This window comes from Triticum urartu, chromosome 2A (assembly GCF_056163025.1).
Source record: "Triticum urartu cultivar PI428250 chromosome 2A, HENAU_Tu73, whole genome shotgun sequence".
Lineage (NCBI taxonomy): Eukaryota > Viridiplantae > Streptophyta > Magnoliopsida > Poales > Poaceae > Triticum > Triticum urartu.
The window spans coordinates 711,371,206-711,386,186 of record NC_141874.1 but is presented as its reverse complement, the minus strand read 5'-3'; the positions used below and the strand labels follow the sequence as shown (position 1 = coordinate 711,386,186).

Genomic DNA, 14,981 nt, shown 5'->3' with positions numbered 1-14,981 from the left:
TAGATGTGGTTTTATCTTTTAATTAGTGTTTGTGCCAAGTTAAACCTATTAGATCTTCTTGGAAGATAGTTATTTGATCTTGCTGTAATTTCCAGAATCTCTACGCTCAGTGCCTGAATTGTCAAAAATCACCAGAACGTGATAAAATAGTGATTCCAATTGCTGCTGATCAATAAACAAATGTCCCAGGTCGTCTAATTTTGGTAGAATTTTGTGGGTTCCAGAAGTTTGCGTTAGTAACAGATTACTACAGACTGTTCTGTTTTTAACAGATTCTGTTTTGCGTGTGTTGTTTGCTTATTTTGATGAATCTATGGCTAGTAAAATAGTTTATAAACCATAGAGAAGTTGGAATACAGTAGTTTTAACACCAATACAAATAAATAACAAGTTCACTACAGTACCTTAAAGTAGTCTTTTGTTTTCTTTCTCTAACAGAGCTCACGAGATTTCTATTGAGTTTTGTGTTGTGAAGTTTTCAAGTTTTGGGTGAATTCTTTTGATGGATTATGGAACAAGGAGTGGCAAGAGACTAAGCTTGGGGATGCCCATGGCACCCCCAAGATAATCCAAGGACACCAAAAAGTCAAAGCTTGGGGATGCCCCGGAAGGCATCCCCTCTTTCGTCCACTTCCATCGGTAATTTACTTGGAGCTATATTTTTATTCACCACATGATATGTGTTTTTCTTGGAGCGTCTTGTATTATTTGTGTCTTTGCTTGTTAGTCTACCACAATCATCCTTGCTGTACACACCTTTTGAGAGAGCCATGTATGAATTGAAATTTGTTAGAATATTCTATGTGCTTCACTTACATCTTTTGAGCTTGATAGTTTACTCTATGTGCTTCACTTATATCTTTTTGAGCGTGATAATTTTTGCTCTAGTGCTTCACTTAGATCTTTTAGAGCACGGTGGTGGTTTGTTTTAAAGAAACTTGATCTCTCATGCTTCACTTAGATTATTTTGAGAGTCGTTAATAGCATGGTAATTTGCTTAATGTTAATATACTTGGTATTCAAGATATGTGAAACTTTCTTTTTAGTGGGTTGAATACTAAGATAAGTTTGATGCTTGATAATTGTTTTGAGATATGGAGGTGATAATATCATAGTCGTGCTAGTTGAGTAGTTGTGAATTTTAGAAATACTTGTGTTGAAGTTAGCAAGTCCCGTAGCATGCACGTATGGTTAAAGTTGTGTAACAAATTTGAAACATGAAGTGTACCTGGCTTGTGCATCCTTATGAGTGGCGGCCGGGGACGAGCGATGGTCTTTTCCTACCAATCTATCCCCCTAGGAGCATGCGCGTAGTAGTTGATTTTTGATGACTTCTATATTTTTGCAATAAGTATATGAGTTCTTTTGACTAATGTTGAGTCCATGGATTATACGCACTTTTACCTTTCCGCCATTTGCTAGCCTCTTCGGTACCGTGCATTGCCCTTTCTCACATTGAGAGTTGGTGCAAACTTCGCCGGTGCATCCAAACCCCGTGATATGATACGCTCTTTCACACATAAACCTCCCTATATCTTCCTCAAAACAGCCACCATACCTACCTATCATGGCATTTCCATAGCCATTCCGAGATATATTGCCATGCAACTTCCATCATCATCATCATCATGACATGCTTTACTTTTGTCATATTGCCATTGCATGATCTTGTAGTTGACATCGTATTTGTGGCAAAGCCACCATGCATTATTTTTCATACATGTCACTCTTGATTCATTGCACCATCCCGGTACACCGCTGGAGGCATTCATATAGAGTCATATCTTGTTCTAGTATCGAGTTGTAATCATTATGTTGTAATCAATAGAAGTGTGATGATCATCATTATTAGAGCATTGCCCAATCAAAAAAAAAAGAGAGAAAGGCCAAAAATAAAAAAAAGAAAGGCCCAAAAAAAGAAGGAGAAAATAAAAAGGGCAATGCTACTATCTCTTTTTCCACACTTGTGCTTCAAAGTAGCACCTTGTTCTTCATGTAGTGAGTCTCATATATTGTGCTTCAAAGTAGCACCATGATTTCATATAGTGAGTCTCATAAGTTGTCTTGTTCATACTAGTGGGATTTTTTCATTATAGAACTTGGCTTGTATATTCCAACGATGGGCTTCCTCAAAATGCCCTAGGTCTTCATGAGCAAGCAAGTTGGATGCACACCCACTAGTTTTCTTTTGTTGAGCATTCTTAGCTCTAGTGCATCCGTTGCATGGCAATCCCTACTCCTTGCATTAACATCAATTGATGGGCATCTCCATAGCTCATTGATTAGCCTCGTTGATGTGAGACTTTCTCCTTTTTTGTCTTCTCCACACAATCCCCATCATCATATTCTATACCACCCATAATGCTATGTCCATGGCTCGCGCTCATGTATTGCGCGAAGGTTGAAAAAGTTTGAGATTATTTGAGTATGAAACAATTGCTTGGCTTGTCATCTGGGGTATAGAAGTTGGGAACATCTTTGTGTGACGAAAATGAAGCATATCCTAACTATATGATTTTGTAGGGATGAACTTCCTTTGGCCATGTTATTTTGAGATGACATAATTGTTTGATTAGTATGCTTGAAGTATTATCATTTTTATGTCAATATGAACTTTTGTCTTGAACCTTTCGGATCTGAATATTCATACCATGATTAAGAAGATTTACATTGAAATTATGCCAAAGTATCACTCCGCATCAAAAATTCTCTTTTTATCATTTACCTACTCGAGGACGAGCAGGAATTAAGCTTGGGGATGCCTGATACGTCTCCAACGTATCTATAATTTTTGATTGCTCCATGCTGCTTTATCTACTGTTTTGGACTATATTGGGCTTTATTTTCCACTTTTATATTATTTTTGGGACTAACCTATTAACCGGAGGCCCAGCCCAGAATTGATGTTTTTGCCTATTTTAGTATTTCGAGAAAACAGAATATCAAACGAAGTCCAAACGGAATGAAACCTTCGGGAACGTGATCTTCTCACCGAACGTGATCCAGGAGACTTGGACCCTACTCCAAGAAGTTTCCGGGGAGGTCACGAGGGTGGAGGGCGCCCCCCTGGGCGCGCCCCCCTGCCTCATGGGCCCCTCGGAGCTCTACCGACGTGCTCCTTCCTCCTATATATACCTACGTACCCCCCATTAGACCAGAGAGGGAGCCAAAAACCTAATTCCACCGCCGCAACTTCCTGTATCCACGAGATCCCATCTTGGGGCTTGTTCCGGAGCTCCGCCGGAGAGGGCATCCATCACGGAGGGCTTCTACATCAACACCATAGCCCTTCCGATGAAGTGTGAGTAGTTTACTTCAGACCTTCGGGTCCATAGCTAGTAGCTAGATGGCTTCTTGTCTATTTTTGGATCTCAATACAATGTTCTCCCCCTCTCTCGTGGAGATCTATTCGATGTAATCTTCTTTTTGCGGTGTGTTTGTTGAGACCGATGAATTGTGGATTTATGATCCAACTTATCTATGAATAATATTTGAATCTTCTCTGAATTCTTTTATGTATGATTGAGTTATCTTTGCAAGTCTCTTCGAATTATCCGTTTGGTTTGGCCAACTAGATTGGTAGTTCTTGCAATGGGAGAAGTGCTTAGCTTTGGGTTCAATCTTGCGGTGTCCTTACTCAGTGACAGAAAGAGTTGCAAGGCACGTATTGTATTGTTGCCATCGAGGATAACAAGATGGGGTATTTATCATATTGCATGAATTTATTCCTCTACATCATGTCATCTTGCTTAAGGCGTTACTCTGTTTTTAACTTAATACTCTAGATGCATGCTGGATAGCGGTCGATGAGTGGAGTAATAGTAGTAGATGCAGGCAGGAGTCGGTCTACTTGTCACGGACGTGATGCCTATATACATGATCATACCTAAATAACCTCATAACTATGCTCAATTCTATCAATTGCTCAACAGTAATTTGTTCACCCACCGTAGAATATCTATGCTCTTGAGAGAAGCCACTAGTGAAACCTATGGCCCCCGGGTCTATTCTCATCATATCAATCTCCATTACTTTATTTTACTTGTTTTGCTTTTACTTTTCACTTTGCATCTTTATACCAAAAATACCAAAAATATTATCTCTATCAGATCTCACTCTCGTAAGTGACCGTGAAGGGATTGACAACCCCTAAGCGTTGGTTGCGAGTTGCTACCGTTTTGTGCAGGTACGAGGGACTTGCGCGTGACCTCCTACTAGATTGATACCTTGGTTCTCAAAAACTGAGGGAAATACTTACGCTACTGTGCTGCATCACCCCCTCCTCTTCGGGGAAAACCAACGCTAGCTCGAGACGTAGCAGTAATGCCCTCGAAGTGCCGGAGTGGGTGCCATCCGCGGCAGATAACTTGCATAGATGGTGCTTGAGCAACGCCCACCAGGGGATGAGCGGTAAGGACACCCGGAACATTGTAGTACTCGTCTTATGGGAGTTGTGGAAGCATCGAAATGCGGTGGTTTTTGATGGGCTACTCTGGACGTCGCTGCTGCAGTTGTACACCGTGTGGAGCAGGAAGGGCGAGCTTGGCGATCTGCGGATCTCACACGAGATGATGTAGATCAGCTCCTAGGATCGCTTAGCCGGTGGGGTAGCCATGAGTAGTTCCGATAGGGTGTGGATCGAGTGGACTTGCTGTGGAGGTGAAATCATGTACTATGTAATTGTATAATCGGTGGACGGTTCTTTACCCTTTGTCCTATCTTTAATGAATGATACACATGCTATGCGTATTCTTTTTTGACGGAGCCTCGTCAGAGGGCGGGGAGCTCCCGCATTGCATTAAGAAGAAGAGAGTTGGTCTGGTTAATAAGGGAAACTGGACCCAAAAACCATACATGGCATCAGTTAATTAAGGGAAACTGACGAAGACCACACACACCGGACTAGCACTCAAGGGACGTCGTCCGAGCCAGATACAAGGGTGCCAAGGCCCAAGACCATGGTCAACACAACATACCCGACCAAGACAACCACTGCAACCTGAAGAACATGCTTGCAACTCGATGTGAACTCGCACCTAACCTTTTGAAAAATGAGATCAACCATTGGCCTCCACCAATGCACGAATTGCCTGGGTCGCTGTCGGCGTAGGGGGTTTCTTGTACATCCGTAGATAAGAGTTCATCTTCTCTTGCACATCCTCTTCGGAGCCTTTCTTAGATTTCATCCCCTTCGGTAGTTCCCCATAAGCCTCCGCCAACCTATATTCAGCGCGTTTGGCAGTAGGAATGTTGTTGTTTCTATTCTTCTTATCCAAACGTCCACTACGCCTCTCGGAACAAGAAGATGCCCCTTCAATCTGCACATGAATCGGTTCCTCGAGCAAGGACCGCGGTGCTGCGCAACTGAAACTGTTTAGGAACTCATCCAACAAGGTAGTTGATGGCACGCCAATATCACCAAGTGGTTCCTCGGACCCAGAAGACATCATATTGGTAGTGCCCCCTGAAGCAAGCTTCACTTAAGAGGGGACGAAGGGAGGCACCTCTCCAACCAAACCATCAGGCAAGGCCACCTCAATCTGCTCCATATCATTGCTCGCTATGACTATCTCAGCCACCTTAGCTTGCTCCTCCTCTCCTAGAATCACCGTCTTGTGTAGAACGACATCCAACGTAGGAAGAACATCTGCAGGCAGCGCCACATTTGCCAGCACCTCAGACGAGCACCCGGCCACTCCCGCCTGACTGACATCCTTGCCATAGGCAACAACAAGAGGCGCCGGTGGCTCCTCATGCTCGCACCAGGGAGGAGGAGAACCCAAAGGCGCCAAGGAGGAAGATCCCCCACTGTTCCCCACTACTTTGCCACTGATAGCCTCCAGCCGCTCCAAGAGATTCGAGACCTGGGCCGCCCAACCCTGCAGAGCAACCGCCATGTCACGGAGGGGTTGAACGACATCCTCCACACGAGCGGTAACCAGAGCCTGCAACTCGGCGCGCAATGCCTCGGTCTGAGCTGCAAAGAGGGGTTGCAGCAGCCCCAAATCAGCAGCCAAGGCCGACTCGTCAGGGCCGGACTGACCCGACCAGGGGGTGCCGGAGTTGCTACAAGGGGCCCCTTGAACGAGCCCAGTCGGGGCGGCAACAACTGCTGCCCACGAGCGCTGCCGCAACTGCGGTGAAGGAGCTGGGGACGGGTGTTGGAGGCGAGGAGCAGCCGGCGGCGACAGGGAGCCGCGGAGATGACCATTGCCGGTAGGGAGGCGGCCCGGACAGCCGTGCTCACGATGCCCAGAGCGGCCGCAACCCAGGCAGGTGACAGGCCCACGACAGTCGGCGACGAAGTGGTCCTCCGCCAAGCAACGGAACCAGAGCCCATAAGCTCTCCGCTTGAAAGCAAGGGAGCGGTCGGTGTCCTTCTTGCGGGGCGGGGCAGACAGCTTCTCCAGCCTCCGGCGATGCTGGCCCCCAACCTCCACCCACCCCTTCTCCGTTGGTGCCTGCGAAGCATCGGTCACTACCAGCGGCGTGAAATTCGGAGGAAGCCGATCTGGAGGTGGTGGCAGCTTGAGCGGAGGGAGGATCCCAGGGCAATCCGCGGAGCGCGCGAGAGAGTCCCCGTCTCCATCCTCAACACCGGCAGCCAGCAGCACTGGATCTGGATCTGCAGGGGAGCTAGGACGGAAGGGAGGGATGGGGGCGTTGGTGGCTGTGAAGGGATCACAGAGGATGAGGTTGGTGGTGGGAGAGGAGGCCATGGTTAGGGATGGAGGACGGGATGCGAACTAAGCCGCAGCCGGCGGCGGCAGCGGCGGAGTCGCAGCAGCGTCGCGGGAGCTAGCGGCAAAGCTGGCCACGATGTGCGTATTCGAGAAAAAGAGAAATCGAGTCAACCAACATGTGCACTCCGCTCTGCTTCGAAAACAACAAATCAGAAGCCGTTCGTGACACGCCAGGTTAACTAACCTAATCTATTTTGGCACTCTCTTAACCAGCGTCCAAATGTCTGTCCAAACATCCTCCTCGATCTAATCCTACAAGCAAGCAATTTAGGCTTTCCTTTCTTGACACGTCAGCCATATAGTACCTACATGCATGGCTCCAATCATCACAACAACTGTAAATTACACAACTTGTGTTGATTAATCAGACCATCCAGTACAGCGCGACAGCTAAAATACTTTTTAAAATAATTCTCCTCACAAGAAAAGATAAGATATTAAACCACGAAACCACAACATTTTTCCAGCAAAAAAAAGAAACCACAACATTTAGCAAATTAGCACTAATCACACGTACTTGAAAGGACCAGCTAGGCAGTAAACAAGAGCAAATTCCTTCTATGCAGGGTCCAGATAACCTTATTAAAATGCTAAAGCTCCCTCATAGGACATGCCCCCCTTCGAAATCCCAATACTTAGTATTATTTCGAACCCACCAAGAGCTGGCCTTCACGCTCTTATCACAAATATATCCATTATTAATTTGTCGACATAATTTAAAGTTAAGCAATTGGCCATGTTCTGAAATGGAAGCTAGCGATCAATCGAGCTGATAAAAGTTTCTCATGATTTAGCCAGCCTCCGAGTTGGCCATCTTGTGGTACATCATACAATATAAGTACATATGTGCTCCTTAAACTTTGCTTAATTTAGATTTATAGCTAGCTTTTTTCCCATGATGAGATCACATCTTTTTTCTCATGGGTCATGTACACTTGGGCTGTGTGCCAATGATTAGCATATATGCGTCGTCCTACTGGTAGACCTTGCTAGCTAGCGTGGCTAACTTCCAGTGGCACGAAATCATCACGCCATCATCATCACCAGTTCACTACAACCAAATCGCAGCAGGCTACACGTTATTAATTACCATTTCAATCCTCACCTACTTAATTTGCTAAGCTGATAGCCACTCTCTCTCACGCTCGCTCCACTATATAAACCTTCACCGGTTCTGGTCACACAGCAAAGCAAATTCATCTCTTGCACACCACTCGAAAGATCCAACAGAGCTACTAGTAGCAGCTAGCTATATAGCAGAGCCGAACAGAGTGCGGTAGTGTATTTCTCGGCATGTCGACGAGGCTGGCCGCGGTGGTGCGGTGGTGCGGCGGCGCGCGGAGCGAGCGGCCGAGGCTGCGCCGGCGGCGCAGCGGCAGGACGGTGCAGCTGGGCGGGCGGCGCAGGAGCGGCGGCCGCGGGTGCAGGCTGGCCGTGTCGCGGCTGGTGCGGTGGCGGCTGGTGGCCGAGCTGCTGCGGCCCATCAGGAAGGCGCTGATGGACATGGCGGCCGGGCGGCGGGGGCTGGTGGCGCTGCCGCTGGTCAGCTTCCCGTTCGTCGGCGCGCTCTCGCTCCCGGGCACCGTTGCCTGACGCGAGACTGGGCGTCCGGCGAGAGCGCGAGAAGGCGATTTCGCTTCACGTGTAACGACGATGTGGAGTCCTTGTCCAGTACGGGATTGGAGTTGGAGCCTTGGAGGCCATCACCCAGTAGGATAGGTACTGGCTAGTTTAGGTTCCTATTTATACTCTTGTAACCCCGTGTAAACAACCAGATCAATCAATCAAAGCAAATAATATTCCCACGAGAGAGACGGTCCTGTTGCGATGCAATCGGCGTCCCGTGTTCTTGTGTTGAGCTAGCTCAGATCGATCGTGCCAGCCGGCGGCTCTAGTAGCTAGGCCTTGATAGCTTGGTGCTTGCAGCTTGCGTATTGTGTCTCCAAGAATAATCGATCAATGGTGGGCGGTGGCCTCTGTACCTACGCATCTCGCCGGAAAGTAATCGCCGGGCCGTAGTACGTACTTGAGCCGACGTAGCTACGTGTTCCTCCGAAATCACTAATTGAGGAGCGCTCCCCGTAACGATTAGTCGGGAAGCGCTCCGCGCGCGTCAAGTGTCACGCGCAGAGCGGTCGGGAGACTTTTTCGATGCACTCCGCGTGCGATAAACCGTGTTTTCCGGTTTCTGGTTTTCCTTTGTGGGTTTTCTTTTTTTCACTTTAGTCCTTATACTTCTAATGTTTTGTAAAACCTTTTGATCTATTTTGAGATTTGTTTTCTCTCTGGTGTGGGCGAACCGTCGTGGAGTACCGTTCTTTCTTTGCCGTCGTCTTCGTCCGTCGCGGCCGCCGCTCTTGTTGCGTGGTTACAGCAGCCCCTGTCCCGGCCGGCGCGCTTGTTGCCTGCCCTTCCTTGGTCCTTCTTTAGCGTCGACCGCGCTTCCCCGTTCGCGTGATCTCCGTTCCCTACCGGTTGCCTTCGTGGGTTCCCTGTTTCCCTTTCGGATTTCTCTTTTTGTTCCCATTATATTTCCGGGATATGGAGATTTATGGGGTAGTTACGGGTGGGGACTACCAACACTATCAGATGTCAAGTTTCAACTGGGTTTTGTGTGATTAGTTCTTGATAATCATTATGTTTCTTGCAGTTATGGCTTGTCCTTTTTGCCGTATGCCTGGTGGCCCGTGTTCTTCTGTTGATTCTTCTATAGATGGGTTCAGTGTGGTCCTGGATCGGCGTTGTTGGAGGCGTGTTGTAAGAATATCATTTTATAATTGTTCAATTTTTGGCACACACTTTTATTTCTTTTGGTGCTGCTCATGCTGTTTAGGTTTTGATTATGATCCTTGTTTTGATTTGTTGTGCAGTATGTTCCGTGCAGTGTTAGAGCTCATCTTGCTCGTTACATCGAGGAGTGCAGGGCTTTAGCCATAAGAAGGGGTGACGAAGATACTGATCTTGCTTTTCGGTGCAATGAGGGTTATTTGTATGGTGTTTTGTTTAGTCATGGTCGGTTGAGGAGTAAATTCCATGGTCCTTCCTGGGAATGATTGGTCAGTGATTATGGTGTTCGTCCTCGTGATATAATGACCATTAGGCTTGAACACTATGGAACATGGATTGGTATTGATTTTTATCGTGTTGGTCTTGGAGATGCGTTGTCTCCTTTACCTTCTGTTGGTAAGGTTTATTTTTAAGGAAGTTTTTAGCTTGTTTTATTGCACATGATGATTTTTCTGTTCCCTTGAGCCTGTGTAATTATATTTTGTAGCTCTTGATGGTTTGAGCGACTCCGAGATGGAGCTTGTTGGGAGTTGTTATTACACCCGTGGTGTTTTTCTTAATTATCAGCAGATATATTTCATAAGGTGTCAACTATTTGATGATGTCTACATACCGTGTTGTCCTTTTGTTCACAGGATTGATTCAATGAATGTTAATTGTCATCATATGGTCAGATTTTTTTCCACTGTTTTTTCTTTGTTTTTGTTTATTTATTTATTTTTATTATCTCTTCTATTTATAGTTTTTAATTTTTGTTCTATTTCTGATAGCTTGTTGTTTTTGTCAGGTTATTCCTGGTATTGTTGTGAGGAGTTTGAAGGAGTTTGTGACTTTTCCTACGACTGGCGTTTTAACCCTTGAAGTTACTTTGGAATCTGGTGATGATGATATATATGTGAGCACTCCTTGCTCCTACTTCATTTGCTTGGGTAGTAGAATGGTGTTCAAACAGGAAGGTTTCAGTGATTTTTTTCAGCCATCGTCTATTGAAGTAAATAGCTTGGTGCTGATAACTTTCAAAGAGCGTGATGGGAGGCTTGTTGTTATCTTCAATCTTCTGCCGCAGTGATGTTAGTTATAGCCTTTGAACATAAATGGTTTTTGTTTAAAAATCTATGCTACGGTTAATGTTGTATTTTTATATGAAATTGATATGGACCTAAGAACCTAAGTGTTCATTGCTGTTATATGTTTGTAGAAGAGGTATGGCTGTGCATCTCTTTTAAAGATATTCTTTTGGACGGATGTTATTTAATTGGGGTTATAGTTTTGAATACAGTTGATGCACGTGTGTTGTTTACTCTGAGGCACGGCTGTGTATCTCTTTTATGTGAGGCACGTGGTTTAAGCAAATGAAGGCACATAATTGAAGTCAGTGCAGGCATGGTTGTGAGGAGGCACGGGTATACTGAGAGCCACGTGTGTGCAGCGCCAAAGTTGTACGGGCGAGATACTATGGGTTTCACGCGAGAGGCTCGTGTGTGTGTAGGAAGTAGAGTTACTGTTGGTTTTATGTGAGGCACGTGGACTGAGCAAAACAGAGGCATGGAATTATAGTCAGTACAAGCACGGTTGTGGAGGTACGGGTATAGTGAGAGACGCATCTGTGCAGCACCAAAGTTGCATTGGCGATCACGCGTGCAGAGCACGTAGAGTCACTTTGGGTTTCAAGTGAGGCACGTTGATCAAGCAAACAGAGGCACTGCAGTCAGTACAAGCACGGTTGTCTGGAGGCACGGTTTTGAACCCACTTGCTGGTGTCAAGATTCTAGAGGCACGGGTGCACGGCAGTAGAGGCATCGGTCCCAATATCTGGTTAGAGGGGCTCGGTTAATGATGCACAGGTGTGTAGTCTCTAGGGTCACGGGTGCGTGGCACCACAGGCATGGATTTAGTAAATACTTAGTGAGTCACGCTTGTAAATAGGTCAGTTGCACGCAGTAGTGTAGTTTTGTGGCATTGTGCAGAACTGGTGTACGGAGAGGAACCTGTGTAGAATAGCAAGGATGTTCTGAATCGACGGAGCGGTGTTTGATGTGAAATGGAGGCAAGGATTTTTTTTTCCAATGTGGTTAAGGTAACAAAGTTATCGTTGCTTGTGACTGTGTACCGAATGATCTTCTGCAATATTTATGAATTGCTCATGCCAATGTTTAATATGGATTGTACTGAGAGTTTACAACGATATCATCACATATTCTTGTAAATGCACGATGCATCTTGTAAAGGTTGAGTATGAAAATTATAATACAATATCGTGCGGGATATCTCTCGTTCTATAATCATGGATACAATATATGCTTGCTCAGTACTGGGACATAAGTTACTAATTGCATTTAGACATAACTTACTAATTGCATTTAGACACGCAAAACGTAGTATGCATTTGTACGTGAGCACACCATTGTGTTCAAAGTTCAAACGTAGAATAGTAATACAATACACACAACATCTTTGAGCAACAACAAACATATTTACAACATAGGTTCATACAATCCAAATTAGTACATGAGCACACCACTGTGTTCAAAGTTCAAACGTAAAATAGTAATACAATACACACAACATCTTTGAGCAACAACAAACATATTTACAACATAGGTAGACATCCATTTTCTCGCAATTTACCAACCACTGTTTCCCTTCCGGCGCTTCCAGCCGCTGGAAGATCCCTCATCATTGTTCTTACGTGGGCGGAGTCTTTCTTTCATTGGTTGTTGGTGGAGGTGACGTAGCCCATTCTTGATGATTAGGATTCTACGATACAACTCGTAGCTAACATACCCGTCCTTTGCCGCGTACTCAAGGTGTATTGGGGAAAGTGGCTTCCACTCCCAGAACTGGTGCTTCTCCTTTGGGAATGATTTCTTCATGTTCTTGTATGAGGGGTCGATGATGGCCGCTGCAAGGTCAGCCATGGAGTCCCTTTCTCCACCACCCTTGATGCGGAATAGCCTCTGGATGTCGACGTGGTGCTCGTCTGGAATTCTGATGCATGCACGGGCAAGCATGGTCTTGTCGTTCCTGGTGTCGACGCCAGTGAAAGTTACCGCTTTCCATTGCAGGAAGTCAACTAACGCCTGGGAGCGCTCGGACCTGCAGTAGTGGTATACAAGGACATGCCGGTGCATGGAAAGTTGGACGACGACGATCCCTTGTCGTATGTAACTGCTCTTACGTGTGTACTCGAGGTCGAGGCCGACGAACTTGTTCTTCTCCTCATTTAGCCATTCTTCGTACTTTTTGATGATCCGCTCCATGGTCCTTGGGCCGTTGGTGTACACCACCTCGAGCACGGTTGTACCGTGGGTAGTGATGTGTTCGGTGAATGTTGTTAGTTTCCCGTCGTCCATGGCTGGAGGTGTGCGGTGGTGAACTGCGGCAGGCGAGAAACTTTCGAGGAAGAGGATGAAATGGAGTCGGAAAAGTGAAAGGGTTGTTTTGTCGTGCAAAAAAGGAAACCGCCAAAGAGCAGTTGCTAGTCACGCGGCGGTTCCAGGCATAGAATTTCGAAATTGAATTTTTTGAATTCGTTGCGTGCTGCCTGCGTGATGCATCTTTGGCTGTGATAGTAAACATTCAGCAGATGCATGGTCGTGCCTTTGTTGTGAAACGTTTTTTTCAGTTAATAATCTTTCTTGGTTAGGGAGGCACGGTTTTTATGTTATTGCTGTTATATGAATTGATATATGCTGAATTGATATGGACCTAAGAACCTAAGTGTTCATTGCTGTTATATGTATGTAGAAGAGGTATGGCTGTGCATCTCTTTTAAAGATGTTCTTTTGGACGGATGTTATTTAATTGGGGTTATAGTTTTGAATACAGTTGATGCACGTGTGTTGTTTACTCTGAGGCACGGCTGTGTATCTCTTTTATGTGAGGCACGTGGTTTAAACAAATGATGGCACCGAATTGAAGTCAGTGCAGGCATGGTTGTGAGGAGGCACGGGTATACTGAGAGCTGCGTGTGTGCAGCGCCAAAGTTGTACGGGCGAGATACTATGGGTTTCATGGGAGAGGCTCGTGTGTGTAGGAGGTAGAGTTACTGTTGGTTTTATGTGAGGCACGTGGACTGAGCAAAATGGAGGCATGGAATTATAGTCAGTACAAGCACGGTTGTGGAGGTACGGGTATAGTGAGAGACGCATCTGTGCAGCACCAAAGTTGCATTGGCGATCACGCGTGCGGAGCACGTAGAGTTACTTTGGGTTTCAAGTGAGGCACGTTGATCAAGCAAACAGAGGCACTGCAGTCAGTACAAGCACGGTTGTCTGGAGGCACGGTTTTGAACCCACTTGCTGGTGTCAAGATTCTAGAGTGTAGGATCGAAAGTATGTCTAGAGGAGGGGGGGTGATTAGACTACTTGACCAAATAAAAACTTAACCTTTTCCCAATTTTAGTTCTTGGCAGATTTTAGCTATTTTGGGACAAGTCAAGCAATCATCACATAATTCAAGCAAGCATGCAAAGAGTATATTGGCAGCGAAAGTAAAGCATGCAACTTGCAAGAATGTAAAGGGAAGGGTTTGGAGAATTCAAACGCAATTGGAGACACGGATGTTTTTCCCGTGGTTCGGATAGGTGGTGCTATCCTACATCCACGTTGATGGAGACTTCAACCCACGAAGGGTAACGGTTGCGCGAGTCCACACAGGGCTCCACCCAAGGGCAACGGTTGCGCGAGTCCACACAGGGCTCCACCCACGAAGGGTCCACGAAGAAGCAACCACCCACAAAGGGTCCACGAAGAAGCAACCTTGTCTATCCCACCATGGCCATCGCCCACACAGGACTTGCCTCACTAGCGGTAGATCTTCACGAAGTAGGCGATCTCCTTGCCCTTACAAACTCCTTGGTTCAACTCCACAATCTTGTCGGAGGCTCCCAAGTGACACCTAGCCAATCTAGGAGACACCACTCTCCAAGAAGTAACAAATGGTGTGTAGGTAATGAACCCCTTGCTCTTGTGCTTCAAATGATAGTCTCCCCAACACTCAACTCTCTCTCATAGGATTTGGATTTGGTGGAAAGAATATTTGAGTGGAAAGCAACTTGGGAAGGCTAGAGATCAAGATTCATATGGTAGGAATGGAATGTCTTGGTCTCAACACATGAGTAGGTGGTTCTCTCTCAGAACATATGAGTTGGAATGATGTGTGTGTTCTGATGGCTCTCTCACTGAATGAGAAGGAGGTGGAGGGGTATATATAGCCTCCACACAAAATCCAACCGTTACACAGTTTTCCAATCTCGGTGGGACCGAATCAATAGGTTCGGTCGGACCGAAAATGTAAACCTAGTGACCGTTAGTGATTTTCGGTGGGACTGACATGCAACTCGGTAGGACCGATATGGTTAGGGTTTGGGCATAACGTAATCTCGGTGAGACCGATTACACAAACTCGGTGAGACCGAATTTGGTAATTAGCTAACTAGAGAGTTGGTCA

At 46.0% G+C, this 14,981-nt stretch overlaps 1 protein-coding gene across 1 annotated transcript; it reads right to left on the bottom strand.

The window, feature by feature from the left end:
* Positions 1 to 12,154: 12,154 nt before the first annotated feature.
* LOC147987034 (uncharacterized) lies at positions 12,155 to 12,883 on the bottom strand. Its single transcript, XM_087542251.1, has one exon. The coding sequence runs from the start codon at positions 12,881 to 12,883 to the stop codon at positions 12,155 to 12,157; it is 729 nt and encodes a 242-aa protein (XP_087398377.1).
* Positions 12,884 to 14,981: the final 2,098 nt, after the last annotated feature.

Excerpts from the sequence above, each read along its gene's own strand:
- LOC147987034 (XM_087542251.1), bottom strand. The coding sequence starts at position 12,883 with ATGGACGACGGGAAACTAACAACATTCACCGAACACATCACTACCCAC.